General features: G+C 35.1%; 1 protein-coding gene across 3 annotated transcripts; it reads right to left on the bottom strand.

The window, feature by feature from the left end:
- Window positions 1-151: 151 nt before the first annotated feature.
- Window positions 152-9,918, bottom strand: LOC132275949 (lycopene epsilon cyclase, chloroplastic). Of its 3 annotated transcripts, XM_059777164.1 has the most exons (11): window positions 9,440-9,916; window positions 8,374-8,545; window positions 7,459-7,594; window positions 7,191-7,301; window positions 6,992-7,094; window positions 6,025-6,168; window positions 5,829-5,936; window positions 5,616-5,712; window positions 5,410-5,538; window positions 2,537-2,669; window positions 152-476 (listed from the first exon to the last, which is right to left on the bottom strand). In XM_059777164.1, the coding sequence occupies exons 1-11, from the start codon at window positions 9,728-9,730 to the stop codon at window positions 311-313; spliced, it is 1,590 nt and encodes a 529-aa protein (XP_059633147.1). In that variant the 5' UTR covers window positions 9,731-9,916; the 3' UTR covers window positions 152-310. The 3 variants fall into 3 exon arrangements, with proteins under 3 accessions (XP_059633147.1, XP_059633148.1, XP_059633149.1); XM_059777165.1 differs by lacking the exon at window positions 6,025-6,168; XM_059777166.1 differs by lacking the exon at window positions 152-476 and having other exon boundaries at window positions 5,401-5,538; window positions 9,440-9,918.
- Window positions 9,919-15,580: the final 5,662 nt, after the last annotated feature.

Below are 15,580 nucleotides of genomic sequence, written 5' to 3'. Positions count from 1 at the left end.
TGATGTAAAAGACTGGAAATGAAAGTAGCACTCGTCTAATGCAGAGCAAATATGCTAATGAGGACGCCGCCGCCTGGATGCTCAGATACAAAGCATCATTATCTTATACAGGTTTACATACAAAATTTACAAGATAGATATGCACATAAAATTTAATAAGGAAACAAAAAGTCCATCATATATCAATCTCAGAATACACAAATACAAATTTATATATACATACTTCTCAAAAGGGGGAGGGCTTCTTGCTTTTGTTAAACATTATCATAGAAGGAATAACATGATGGGGAAGAAGTACCAAAACTACAAATTATATTGTGAGATATGTTCTTACCATAATAGCCCCGGTAGGATCAGAAAGTAGGTGCCTGATAAGACATGATCTCAGGTTGTTTGGTGCTATAACAAACATATAGAAGGCAAATAATACAAGGTCAGCCGAGGAAAGAGAAGAGCCAAGAAAACCCCACCACATCCTGCAAGGATAGAACGTCCATCAATTAATTTAGCTTGGTCAAAGTAAACCATCCACATTTATAATTTATTAGAAATTTTGTTTGTACTGATGCATACACAGAGTGAAATCAAACAAAAATGCCATCTGTCTTGTCTCAGTTAACATGTCTCTTGTACAGTACACACTATTCTTGTAGAATGATTGTTCTGTACTTTTGAACTATGTCTACTAGCATACTTTTATATGTTAAGCAAAACTATTTCAAAGTACATGCCAAAGAGTTAAATTCTAAGTATCCATGTCAAAGAGATGCTATCTAAAAGAATAAGAAAGCTCCACACATTGGATTTTTACCATTCAACATAATTTGCACTGCATGCACCAAGAAACACCTCCTTTTCTCTTGAACCCCCAAGTGCACTACAAAACTGTGTATTTTGGGCTCATATACAAAAATCCTTGTCCATGATGCAATGCAAAGTTAACATAAAAACTCTCTCTCATCAACATTTCTAGGAAAAGCGAATTTCCCTTCTTAAACCAGCCATTTCCAGAATAAGGTGATTGTGCAAGCATGGGATAAACGAATCTGGAAACCGAACTCAAGTGTAAATATCTGATTGGGAAAAATGGAAATGTCACTAAGACATTTAAGAAATATAAGTATAGCATGACAGAAGCAACATTGAACCACAGAAAGGTACTTCATCATAATTTTTATTTGTTCTGCTTTCCTACCACTCCCACTACCATTTCGTACCAATTTGCTTCTACATATCCTACTTTTCTCAGTTTCCAATATTACGTAAAATAATAGAGCTCATTCATTTCCCATTTTTGCATTTCTTAAAAATTTTCCGGTGCTCGATCCCCTTTCCAATAAGTATGAAGACTGCATGTACGCACTCAAGTTTTAATTACCCATAAACGAGGTCCCATCACATGCAAATGCATGTCCCAGTGAAAGGTTACATCATTGTACTAGTATGACAAAAAGGAATTATTTGATATTGGTCATAATCAAGAAATATACCGGCTCAGCATTGCATTTAAAAATCATTCCCCAGTTTGGGATTGCCTAATTGCAAAGAATCACGTGATGCAACATTTGAAGTGTATTTTTCTGTACAACTATTATTGGGAAGAAATCAAAATAATTATGGTCATTTGCTATAACATCTTTAAGCTATCACTTCAATACTCAAGAAAGCCAAAATTCCATGATACTATAATTGGATACTAGATCTGATCAAATCATTGCTCATAAACCAGCCAGGGTGGGCTACTTTCCTTACTACATGTTAAAACCCAGCTTCATTGCATGAGCTTGTTGATGGTTTGGCAGGGGATAGAGTCCAAGAGGACTGATATTGTGGAAAAATCATCTTTTGGGCAGGATTTTTTTTTTGTCTCCCAGAGAGAAGGAATAGGAGGCTTAAAAAAAGAAAAGGAAGTTGTTAAGGATCCAGTCTAGGATCACAGTGGAAGAGAATCATACTATTAAGATGGTAGCGTCCTGGTGATGTACCCTGATTGTATTTAGGGGGTTCCACTTAGCAGCCTGGACTTTGGTCTTTGCTGAACTTATGAAACTTCTTGAGGTTGTGGAAAATTTTGTCTTTTCCTTGGTATTCTTTTCTTTTACAAATGGACAAAATCTAGTTGTTCTTTAGTAAATTATTCAGATTTTTCTGAATCAAACAAAATACTTAAAAGGAAAAAGAAGAGAGGAAGATAGTGATGCCACTCATCCATGGGGCTCAGCTTTGTGGTTTAGACTTATCATATGGAACCGTTATATATGATCCTATGGCTTTTCTTAGAATAGTTTCAGAATGAGAAAATTAGTTTGAGATGCTACACGTGTCATGTGTTACTCATAAATATGTTTCTATATAGAACTAAGGAAAATTATCTACCCCTGTAAGGACAAACAAAAAAAATCCTAGTCACAACAGTACTTTTTAAAAATACTCAAGTACATCAATGCATGCAATAAAATCTGAAAAGCAGTGCCTATGGAACAAGAAGAAGATATCTATAATTGAGAAAGGAAGAAAGTCAAAACTTTGAATTTACCACTCAGGTAAACGGAAGAAAGTATGAAAGAATGTCCTGATGCCCTCGATATCCAGCTGCAGAATGAGAGCCAGTCCAAATAGAAAGAATGCCCTCTGCCGTTTCCTTTCTTGTGGCCAAAGAGTGTTCCAAGCTGAAACAAAAGAAAAATGCAATTCGCAAGCCACAAGTCACAATTTCAAAAAGAAGCACAAGTTCTTAATGACTATATTAGTCCATCATGTGTTGCATTTTATTATTCACAGTTCCATGCAAATTATTCCATTTAATGATCAATGAAAAAGAATGTAATAGTGAGCAGGGAGGTAAAAACATCCACTATATCGAGGGAGCCCTTGATTTTTTATTTTTTATTTTCTAACTTCAGGAAGTTCACAATCTTTTTATGATGACCCAAAAATAGGTGTCGAAACAGAATAGTTGTACATTCAATGGTGCCCCAGTTCAAACACAGATTTGCATGTTTATGCATAAAAATATTAGCTAAAAGGGCTTGGCCTGAATATAAATATTTGTAAAGCTGTAAAGCAAATTCCTTTCACATGTCCATCTCATATCTATCCATGCATCACTGTGATCTAAACATATTATTATTATTACCGACCAACGATATAAAAACATGATAAATCATATTTAAGTGTCCACAGCATAGTTTAACTTTTCTTTCACTTTTTAGTCTGTGGCATCATAATTAACAAATTAGTAAATTCATCTCTTTAATTATCATTACTTCTTAAGCGTGATTAACCAGTATAGCTGCTAATGAAACCGGCTCCCAAGTTCAAGTGCAGGTTATTTTTCATTATTATTTGAAATAAGTTTATAATAGAAGGGAAGATAGTACAAGATGGATGGATTTGGTCTCACAGAGAAGAGCACATAAAGGGGAAGGTGAGCATAAAGGATGCAACAAATGTGCCGAGCTACTTCATAATTCACTCAATCTAAACCAATTAAAGGTCATCCGTAATGATAAGAGTGCACTTCAATGGCATAAAGATACTTGAACAGCTCATTGTAGCGTGCTTGCGTAGCATCACTTTACAACAAACAAGATAAAGTGCAAGCAGTAGTCTATCTAGGCCCCCACTGGATAGTAAGAGACACTGAAAAGAGAGTTTACGAATCACTAGGATTGGAGAAGTGCAACAAAGAATCCCATGTGACCCAGACAAATCCTTCTGATACCAATTATCCCAGGTTTCCAATAAGGAGCCAATATTATTCAGTTTGTAGAATCATAGAGTGTTTTTTCTTTGCTCTTACTTATTTGTTTAGTTATTGGTAGGAGGGGGGAGGACGGAATGTTTTTTTTTTTTTTTTTGTAATGAGGAACTGTTCCAACCAGGTGCCCTTTGGATTTGTGGGTATAATGTAATCCGTGGATATCCACAATCACCCACAAACCACGGAAAACACATAAAATAGGACACAAACTTGAGATCTCAAGGTAGTAGCCCTGAGACCCTGCCATCCGAGCAACCCTGACAGGTTAACAAAGTGCTTGTAGATATCCCATGGAGACTCAAGTTAGCTCTCCAGTTGTCAAAATCTGTGAGAGCTATCAGAGACATAGCCAACTAAGGCCCAAAAGCAAGCCATGAATATTAACTTTTCAATCTGTCTAATATTTGCCCTAAGGTGGAACTATTGTCATCTCTTTTTTTTATTTTTATTTTTTTTTCATAGTTGGTACTCACACACACATGCCTCCACTGAGACTTGAACCCTTGACCTCCCTTTGGGAAGTAAGGGCCTGATACCGCTAGGCCACTGGCCTCCCTTTGTCATCTTAAGTCCTTGAGTTTAAGTGTTCCTAGAGTTCTTGGTTGCCCATATAAGGAAGAGCTGAAGAATGTTACCATCTTTTTAAAAAACCAAAAAACTAAAAAAGAAAGATGAATAATCATATATGTGACCCCTGCTCATAACAAACCAAATAGAAACCACAACCGGGTCATTAAGAACAAAGAAAACAAACTACAAACTGTATCGTGTTGCTCTGTTCATAAGATAATTAAAGGTCTTTGTCTCTCCAATACACAGGAGTTGGACTGCCATTAACACTCTCTTATTATGAGCACATGAAATTTGAGAAAGGTGTTACTTGGTTGCTTCAACTTTTTACAAGTAAAAATCAATGAGGTTCTCTTTGGTTTACTCTGTACTTCTCATATTCAGCATTATTGCTTGGAAAGGGCATTATTGCTTGCCTTTCAATGTCTTTACAAGCAACGCATCCTTCAGGGTCAATAAACGTTAAACCAAAGTAAACCTGCAGGCTACAGATTTAGATGTGGTCATTTCTTGTCTTTAGAAAGTATGAACTTCACATGAGGTAGGAAAGCTGCGAAGCATACTTCTTTAGTCTCAGTTTTTTCCTAGTGCATCAGTAATCAAAATCATTAGCTGAGCTTTGGTGTGGGTATAGAATCTAATGTGAGACTATTCTAGTCCATTAATGGGGTTCCATGAATAAAAGGGCGGTCCCATCCTCTCACAACCCCCATCAATTAAAGGCAATCTACTATGAGATTAGCAATGGTAAAGGGAATAAAGAAACATCCCTATTTTAGTCTCTTGAAGATTCTCTACAATGAGCCACGAGACAGGTAAGTTTTTGCAGATCATAAGTCCATCTTCTTCCTACCTACCAAATCATAGTTCTTACAAGTAATTGGCATTGATTTTAGATTTATACAAATGACATCCTTATACACTATACTTACAAATAAACATGATTATATATATACACACATGGAAATTTCAACATCTGAACTGCTGAAAGTATGATGCGGGTAATATTTAATGAAGGTTGTTTGGTACTAATGATGGAACAAAAAATTATTGTATTAAGCAATCACCTCATGTACCTTGTGTCGAGATATTTTCAGTGCTCCTAGTTCGAGTAAGCATGTCCTTGGAATGGCTTCCCTTTAAAATATTTGCAATTACATGTGCATATTTTGGAGCCTCTGACAATGATCTCACAACTGAATAGCCTGTTTGATGAAGGTAAATGATAATTGGGACAATTTAGTTCAAAAAGTCAAAGTAAACATGGATTAAGTTTTCTTACCTGTGGCTGGATGCACCATGCTAGCAGCAGCGCCAAATGCAAGATTCTTTTGCTCTGTATTTGGTAATGATCCACCAACTGGAATATAAGACCACTCCTGCTTAGAAAATTGAAGAGTTAAGACTTCATTTTTTAAGCGAGCAAAGAATATCATTTCTGCTAGGGTCAGCAGAAGTTCCAGAAGTACACTGAGGGAGGACCTAAGAAAATTACCTCTTCATAAGTTTTTATAACCTGAATTCCCATTGTCTCTAATCTTGACATGAGTTTTTTCTTTAGCAGATCAAAAGGCATTGCATCCTTTGAAGCCAAACAAGTTTCCTGCAGTAAAGTTCACTGAAATCTAAATATATCACATAACTCTAACAATTAAAGCAATGATATGTCTAACTAAATTCATAGAGCAAACCTCAAAGAAGACTCTTGTGGGAGACATAGGCATGGCATAGAGAAATGTTGGATATTGTGCTTCTAAGCTTTGACTTTTTTGTTTGGCAAAGTCTCTATAGTCCATAAAAACCATCAAGCTAGGGTCATATGGATTGTTTTCCACCTGAAATTAGTTAACAGATGAAAATTTTACTTCATAATCTTCCATTTACGTGTTGGGAGGATAGAATAGGTAATGCTAGTTCCGATTTTAGACCACCAGATTTTACCTCTGGTGGTATATCTTGCTCCTCCATTAGGTAAAGTGCAAGATTCAAGTTGAACGTGGGATTTGTTCGGATGGGGGTGATATGGATTGGGAATGGCTATTCCCTCGTGTGTATCCACTGTCCAGTGACGTTCTACAAAACATCATACTTATTTTTAGGCTAGTTCTATTCAGAATGGATTTTAAAAAATTTCCAATTTTCTTCCCCTGCCCTTTATTTGGATGGATCATAGATTTAACCATATGTATGTGTATGTATTTTATCAGTAATAGACAAAACTAAGTTTACCACAAATGTTCAACACAAAGGCACCCTGCAGAATTTGGAATTGATTAGATTACTTAAAATGAATGCACGTGTCAAAAAATATAATCACAATTTTGAAAAGATGTGAACATTCTTATCCATGATATCCATAATGCAACCATTAAGTATGGTGTACTCATACAGATGGCAGTTCCAGTTAAATTGGAAAAATATAAAATTAAGATTATATTATGATTACTTTAAGAAATAGGCAGATAAGGAGAAAGGGCATGGACTAGAGTACTCACTGCAGCAAAACATAACAATTGGACTTATTCTTGTTTATATCTCACAATAAAAGCTGGAAAGGACTGTCTTTATATATCTAATAGAGTGTATGATGCGAAAAACCTACGTCAAAAACTTGAAATTATATACTAATTTAAAACAGATAATAGCCTCCATTCCTACCTCGACCTCCACCCCGTAAGCTGTTTGGACAGAGACCCTGGGACCCCCCACCTCATACTGCAAGAGTTTCCCTGAAGCTGCTCCAGATGCAACCGTAGCAAGCCTATAATAAAACATTAAGGCTTGGAGTGGATAATGATTACAGTACTATATTTATATTGTGAAAATTATTACTATATATGAAGAAATCGCATTGTACCTGCAGGGAATAACAATATTGTGTTCACACTCTATGAGACTCTGACCATTTGTAGCTTCAACAATCCTTTCCACTTTAGAGCTAAGATATGAAACACCTGACTCGACACACCTAGGAAAAATTAATATGAATTATATATTCTTTAACATACCAACAGACACGAGTTGGTCATAAATTCTTGTGGAACACATAATGAGAACAAGAACAACACCAACAATATAGCAGTTAAGTTAAAGAAAGTAAGCCAATCTTGTATTGGTAATCTTACCTTTTCAACAGCTCCTCATGGAGCATATGTCGACTAACTCGTCCATAAGCACGACCAATCAGTATGGGATCATCGTCATCAAGATATACAATGGTATCCCGCCAAACATGTTCAATACACCCTTCAAGTCCAAGATCTGAAAATATGCAGAATAATCTTCACTTTGGATAAAAAGGCAAACAATACCAGAGTATATCAAAAGGCTGATAAATTATCCAACTTCATGGAAAACCTTAAACAATGGAATGACAACAGAAAATGCAAGAATGGAGTTTGGGTTTGATTCTAACTATTCTCCAATATATATGTAATTGATTACAAATATAAACTGAGCCATACAGAGTTTATTGTTTCATCAGATTTATAGTTTCACATACTCAATATTTAAAATATAAAATAAAAAAAAATGGAAAACAATGGCCTCTCCATTGTTCATAGAACAAGTGCTACATCGCTTAATGACAATTAATGAACTTTGTAATTAGATAAGCTACAATACAGTCACCTAAGCAAGTTGCTATGAAGGAAAATATGAAGGGAATGGTTGGCAAAAATGAAAGCACTCCTGAAAAAGACATATAAATACAAGATTGAGAAGAGCATTTCTCTGCAAAGCGAAAAAGAGCGTCGTGATTTTGGCTTAAGAATAACCATCAAATAACAACACTACAATTATAAATGTCATGATTTTGGCATGAGAATAACCATCAAATAACAACACTACAATTATAGTTTGCAAGCTACATCTATCTCCCCTCCCCCCCCCCCCAAAAAAAAAAAGGGCATTGAGCCACATATCACATTGTGTTTCCTGATGTTAGCTAACATAGAACTGAACATGTAAAACTCAAATAGCATATAAATTAATTAATTAATTAATACATTATAATGGTTCTCCAACTGAAAAATCAATACCTCTGAATTCATCCTCCCACACACCATAATTATTTGTGAAAGGGAGATCTGGCCCAATAAGTCCAACATTCAAACCTAACTTAGCAGATTCTGCAGCAAGCGCAAGACCAGCTGGGCCACAACCAATCACCACCAAATCCAGTGTAGTGTCTCCGGTAGATATTTGTGGTAACTGAAAGGGCAATTAATAATATAATGATTCCATAAAGAAAACAACTTGCCATAGTACAGTAATCACTGTAATCTATTGCATGAACGGCAGAGTACTATGATCCTCATAATATTCTCAACGACTGATTGTACAATATATGTGTATATACACGGAGAGAGGAAAAGAAGTAAAAGTAATAAGGATCAATCTAATAATGTGTTAACAGTCCCCTTAGATTTAGGCTTGATATTAGCTTGTATACTTGCATCTTTTGTCACATATGTTTAGGCTTAATTATAGGCTAGGGCGTGTTCAATTATTTAAATATTAAAGTTAGACCCTATTGAACAGCTTAAGTTTTTAGAGAAAATGGTTGTTAACCTAAATGATATAGCAAAAAAAAAAGCTTTATTTATATTTTTTTTTCCCTAAATGCTATTATTTAGAAATTCAATGAAGTTAAAGCTAAAAGGATGCTACGACTGAGCTGAAAGGCAAAATGAAAGCAATAGTATTTAAAAAAAAAAAAGAAAAAAAAAGGATAATCATACCAAAATGTTAGCAATTTTATGATTTCAATAAAGTCCCTAAACTTCCCAACTTCATATGGCATTTACTTGCTCTGAGAATTGAAACTTCTGAAATATTTTTTTCAATGTTCTCATGCGATTTCCATCACTATACACACTTATCAAAATTAACAAAAAAACAAAAATAGATCAATGTGCCAAAAAAATTATGTTCTTCAGTCTTTTACTCACATTTTTTTATTAAATAAAACATCGATACCTAGTGCCATATAACAGCGTATAAACAGATAATCAAGCAATATACATACATATATAATTCAGGAAAAAAAAATACACACGTATAAATACACAAGCGTATAAACAGATAATCAGACAATAAATAGACCTTGTCGGAGAGCTTGGACTGTATATCCATGTCCTTGTTCTGCTGCATTTGCACATAAAGAAGTTCAGACCCACCGGCCTTGATATAGTCTTCTTCGTCGGCGAAATTTTCCTTAACGACCACACAACTCTCGCTTCCTGCACCAGAGCTTACATGTAGAGACGATATACACAAACTATATCTATGTAATGAACGGCATTTTTTGTTTCTCAGTCTCTGACTCCGTGACCTCCAAGTGGGCCATGTGGAGACCGCCATTGCTGCGAGGTTTCGAGCTCCTATACACTCCATTGTACTATTGTTCCAACTCTTCTTCAAAGCCTCAACTTTCTAGCCATTACTGTGCTTTGACACTTGGAAATTGAAAATGCAGAGAAAGCGAAGAAACTTCTTGCAGTGTGGATAACCTTCAAACCCTCTCTCTTTCTTTCTCTACTTCCTCTGGCCTCTCTCCCCTCTCTAGTTTTTTTCTCTCTCCTGCGAAGGGATAGGACGAGAGCTTTCTTGATGAGGTGGTCAACTGACATTCGTGAAGAGCCACATGTAAGCCTCTCATTGGATGGAAGTTTGAAAAAGGTATTTCCTATCAAAAAGTTGCCTTTGCGGTCAAAATGCTGTCGTTTAAGCAGATCGTTTGTTTATCCAAACTGTTACAGTATTAGAATTAAAAATGTGTTGTTTAAGCAGTTCGTTTATGCATACTGTTATTAGCAACGGGCCGGCCGGTTCGGGTAGTGTGTTTGAAATTTGATCTAGGGTGCAACTTAGGGTTTAGCCCGTCTTGTCCGCTTCGATTAATAATTAATATTAATTTATAAATATTTATTAGTTATAATTTTTCTTTTTTACTTTTTTTTTATGATAATTTTACATATTAACAACATTTTTATTATTATGATTAATAAATATGTGAATATAAATTTTTTTTTTAAATGTATAAATTTTATCTTAAATTTGTTCAAATTTTAATAATTATTTTTCTTAAAAAATATGTATCTCGGGACGCCCTTAACCTGTTTCGACTCCAATGCAGGGTGTTCCGAACCAAGATTGTTGGTGGGACGGGTTTGGAAAAGGGGTGCTACATCCCATTTCACACCCTTAGTGCAATTCGAGTGGATTGGAGGTTCAACTTGAGGTATGAGATCATCAGCCCTAACCCGACCATAAATATGAGACCAACCCATCCTTATTTTTTAAAAGCTCGGGTTGAATTTGAGGTTGCAACATGAACTTAAATATAAGATTGAAGTAAATTTCAACTCATGTTATAATTCGGGTTCATGTAATAACAAATGATTTTCAATGAAATAATTGAAGATATTGGCATGACATAAATAACAAATGAATAAAAATAAAATAATAATAATTGATATATATGTATTGAGTTCATATTGTGTGTTCGTAAGGTTTTGTAATTAGGGACATGCTTAATTTGGGCTTCGGATACCCGACATATAAACTCGTCCCGACCTAAAATGAAATCGAGTTCTTAATTTTCAATCCAAGCTCGGACAAAATTGTAATTTGAATAGCCCAAATCCGAAAATTTTGGGACGCCCGAAAATTAGAAAATCAGAACGTTGCCACAGTATGAAATGATTTCAAAATCTCTGTAATTTTTATATTTAGAAAAAGCAATCTTCAGGCAGACATAGGTAGGATTGGTATCTTCTTCGTTGACAGTAATGGCAAATACATGGACCACATGTCCCAGGTTATAGGGCATGTTTCTATGCCTGAAGATGTTGAGATGCGGGTTACAGAGATATTGCCCAGGGTCGTAACAGGTGCAATGGTTCACCCCAATTGTAACCCTTGGATGCACTGGTTCGGAATAGATACAACCATTCATGAAGCCCACTAGATTAATTCCAGCCCAAAAAACAAAGGCCTAGTTCGTGAAGCTCACTAGAGTAATTGCATCCCAAAATAAAATTAAACCAAACACAAGGCCCTATAATTTTACAATTAAGCCTAATCCCAAATCGGGGCCCGGATAGAGTCGGGTCGGGCATGCTCGTGTGTGGTAAATGGTTGGACCCAAACTTGCCTAAGTCCTCCCCGTCTTAAAAACTTGGGTGCCCTTGGGCCCAAACATGAATTTCAAATTTGGCTTATTTAAACTCCAATTGGTTTTATCATATTTTCAATGTGGGATAAGCAATTCCCACATTTTGCTTACCCATTTAAGCTTATCAAACATCTTAATTTATAGCTAATTTCTCATTCACCCGGAAATAGATTTGAGAAAGTAAATATAGTACGTTTATCTCTTTGCAGAGAGGAACGCGTTCGTCTATAGATCTGCAAGACTTTAAATTTTGCCCAAAGTTTATGTTTTGTATGCTCCGTTTCCAACAATATAACAGGAAAATTTCATTTGGCATACTATTTTCTGATATTCCAAATTTGACGGTATGCCAAATGCCAAGTAGGTATTTTAGGTTTTGGTTGGATGAGTTCTTGATGTCAAAAGTAGCCGTGTTGCATATGCCACGGGGGATTTGACTTGATTTGACATATTGGTTGGAAATGCTCTTAGCTTGGAAGATTACTATTGGTTAATTATTTTAAAAAATATAACTCACTTATTAAGGGTCTTGTTTGGGTAAAGCAGAAGCTGTTGTAAAACAGGCCCAAAAAGGGTCCAAAAATTATTTTCATAGAATTATTTGTTTTAATATTTTGGGTTCCAAACTGGCTGCAATTGGTTTTACATGTTGTGAGATAATGTAGGTCATTGGCCCAAATGTGGAAGCCCAAATCTATTGTTATGTAACTTTCCTCAATCCTAGGGTTCGGACAACCCTCTCTCTGAATTATTAGGGCAACTAAGTAGCTATATCAGAGTGGAATGACTAATGTATTTAGTTACGACATCTGGGTGAAAATGTTTAGGTGTTATAGACCTCTATACAGTAGGCTTTTCAGTTGCAATGGAGCTCTTCATCGGTAGAAAGTCATTACGTGTTCTCATTTTGGTAACATTTCTAGATTGTGCTTTTACGATTTTCACTATTGATTTATAAGTAGTGTTTTATGAAGTAGTGGTCAATAATTTCCAATTTCTCTCTGTTTTTCTTTTATTTCTTTTTATGAAAGACCTTTACTTATATTTTTATTCTTTATGAAAATATCTTTTAACCAAATTTATATTGTTTTAATTCTTGTTTCCCATGTGATTTTATTAATGCCTTTATTTATTTCTATTTGGTAACAAGGGAGTGGATTTTTTTTTTCTTATTACATAAGGAAGTTATCTGGAGTTACCAAAAGAAGTAAAATTTTAATAATTGGAATCTAATAATTGGATTTGTTTAGTTATTTAGAGTTCGTTTTATATATGGATACTTAGTTTTGTATTGTAAATGTAATTTTATTTCAATTTATTTTACTGTTAGTCCCTGTTTTTCTTCCATAGAACTTTTTCTTATAATTTCAATTGGGATTGTGTTTCATTTATTGTAATTATTTTGTTTGTTGAATGGATCATGCAACCCTCTTTTCCTTAGGATTTATATTGTAATTAGGGTTTTTTGTTAGTACCTAACTTGTTGAAATGCAGGCCCGATTTTCATAAGAAATATTTCACTAACCTGAAAGTCTTGGACTATTAAGAATTTTGCTGTGTACCATTGAGAATAAGCAATTGAAAGCAAAGGTTATATATGTGTAGTTATTATCAATATCTCATTACTTGCCAAAGTCTTGAATGGAAAACATAGTATCTACACAGTCTTATCTTATTGCTTCTCTATTGCAGGCTTTGGCACCCGAAAGGCATGTCTCTGTTTTGTTTGATCTGGTTGGTACTGTATCAACTTTTAAGTCAGTTCTTCAATGTCTTCGAGAGTGATATTGGAAAGCATTCCATATAAATCAATTTATTTTTCAGCCTCACTCGCATGATCAACCCATCTAATACACCACAAGATGTTTTCCAATATCACTCTCAGAGACATTGGAGAACCAGCATGAAGTTGGTACAGTACTAACCAGATCAAACAAAATAGAGACATATCTTTCAGGTGCCAAGGCCTGCAAAAGAAAAAGCAATAAGATAAGACTATGCAAATACTATGTTTTCCATTCAAGACATTGGCAAGTAATGAGATATCGATAATAACTACACAATTATAATATTTGATTTCAATTGTTTATTTTCAATGGTACACATCAAAATCCTTAATGGGGAGGAAAAAAACGTCTCTATTCAGCTACAAAATTTATTTTGTACACTGCGGGGGGTTCCATTTTTCTCTTAATGGGAGTTCTGGGTGTCGGTTTATATGGTTCTAATGAACCAGCATTAAATTTTGAAACATCGGCCAATCAATCGTATCCTGTGGCATTGGAAATAATATTCTATATCGGGTTTTTTATTGCGTTTGCTGTCAAATCACCGATTATACCCCTACATACATGGTTACCAGATACCCATGGAGAAGCACATTATAGTACCTGTATGCTTTTAGCTAGAATCTTATTAAAAATAGGAGCATATGGATTGGTTCAGATCAATATGAAATTATTACCGCACGCTCATTCTATATTTTCTCCTTGGTTTATCATAGTAGGTACAACGCAAATAATCTATGCAGCTTCAACATCCCTTGGCCAACGTAATTTTAAAAAAAGAATAGCCTATTCTTCTGTATCTCAAGACTTCTAAGTCTAGTGAAATATTTTTTTATGAAAATCAGGCCTGCATTTCAAAAAGTATGGACCAACAAAAAACCCTAATTGCAATATAAATCCCATAGAAAATGCGGTTGCATGATCCATTGTGACAGCCCAAATTTTAAAGAACCCGATGCGCCATTGAGTGGTATCAGAGCTTGAGATTCGAAAACCTTAGGACGACGGGTTTTCTTGGGTTCATTTCATACTTCTTGGTGACATGTTTTGATGTGTTCACCTGTTTACGTGCTTATGTGCTTAAGTGTTTAAAGCTTTTAGTACATGACTTGGTATGATTTAAGTGGCTTTATAGCAATTTGGATCACTTTTGTGTATAATTATCATGCAAGTGTTAGCATGTTTTGTTTTATTCATATTTTTGATGTAATGTAAACTTGTATGGAAACATGCACTAGCGTCCTTTTTGGTTGTGTAAAAGTACCTAAGTACTTTATTTTGATATTTTTTATCACGTATGTAATGAGGCCAAGGGCCAAGCATGTTTTAGTTAATACTTATACTCTTTTGGTGCCATGTTTTACTTTTGAAAGTAATTTTACGAACTTTGGAGGCTTGGCATGTGAAATTTTTGTAATTGACATGTATGAGGCCATGAGCCGTTGTATTTCATTCATTTATGTAAATTTTGTTTGTTGGCATGTTTGCACAGCTTTAAATCTTTCTTTTGGACCAATTCATGATCGGGATTGATGCTTGGGTGAAACCTTAACATTTTGGTACATAACAGGTTCTTTTGCTATTTCTCTAGTCATTTCTTGCAACCGAAATGCTATTTCGGACGTCCAGTTACTTCTTAGATTTAATTGAACAGTTTTTTTGCATTTTCCAGTAGCTAACGGTCAGTTTAGGTCACAACCGGTAGATCGGTTCTTCATTTCAGACTACTGAAATGAATTTTCCCTTTCATTTCAGTCTGCTGGTGAGACTAGGTTTATTTCAGACGACCGAAATGCCACAGGCTCACTACTCCTTAGTTTTGGGATAGCTTTGTTACTCAAATTTCAAACGGTCATATCATTTTCATTTCTAATCCAAATGGGGTCATTTTTTAGCCTATCTTTAAGGATTTTGAGTCAGCTTTCCAATGGTACCAATGCCAATCTCAGATTCAAATCACAGTGGAAGTTATTCATGTTTTTGTGGGATAATGTCTGATTTTACTTAAATAAGGAATTGGCGTTTTGTGGGATTCTTGGCCAAAGTTCTTAGAACCTCTTTGATTATTGTGTAATGGTTAGATTAGGTTTCATGAATTTTATTTGACTTGTTTGGAGTCAAATTTCTCTTTTTATTGTGAAATGACCATTTTACCCTTGATTAACGGATTTTTCCCGTTTTGATCTTTATTTCCATTTTTAGTTTTCTCTTTTGAGTTCCGTGGCTTTGTTGAAGTCCACTTTGGGTCTTAGGGTTGGTATCAGTTCCTAGTGACTACCT

This window comes from Cornus florida, unplaced genomic scaffold (genome assembly GCF_030987335.1).
Source record: "Cornus florida cultivar Cherokee Brave unplaced genomic scaffold, ASM3098733v1 CherokeeBrave_3.0.0_Hap2_Chr10, whole genome shotgun sequence".
NCBI lineage: Eukaryota > Viridiplantae > Streptophyta > Magnoliopsida > Cornales > Cornaceae > Cornus > Cornus florida.
Note: the sequence above shows the minus strand (reverse complement) of the source record. Positions and strands in the feature narration are given on the sequence as shown.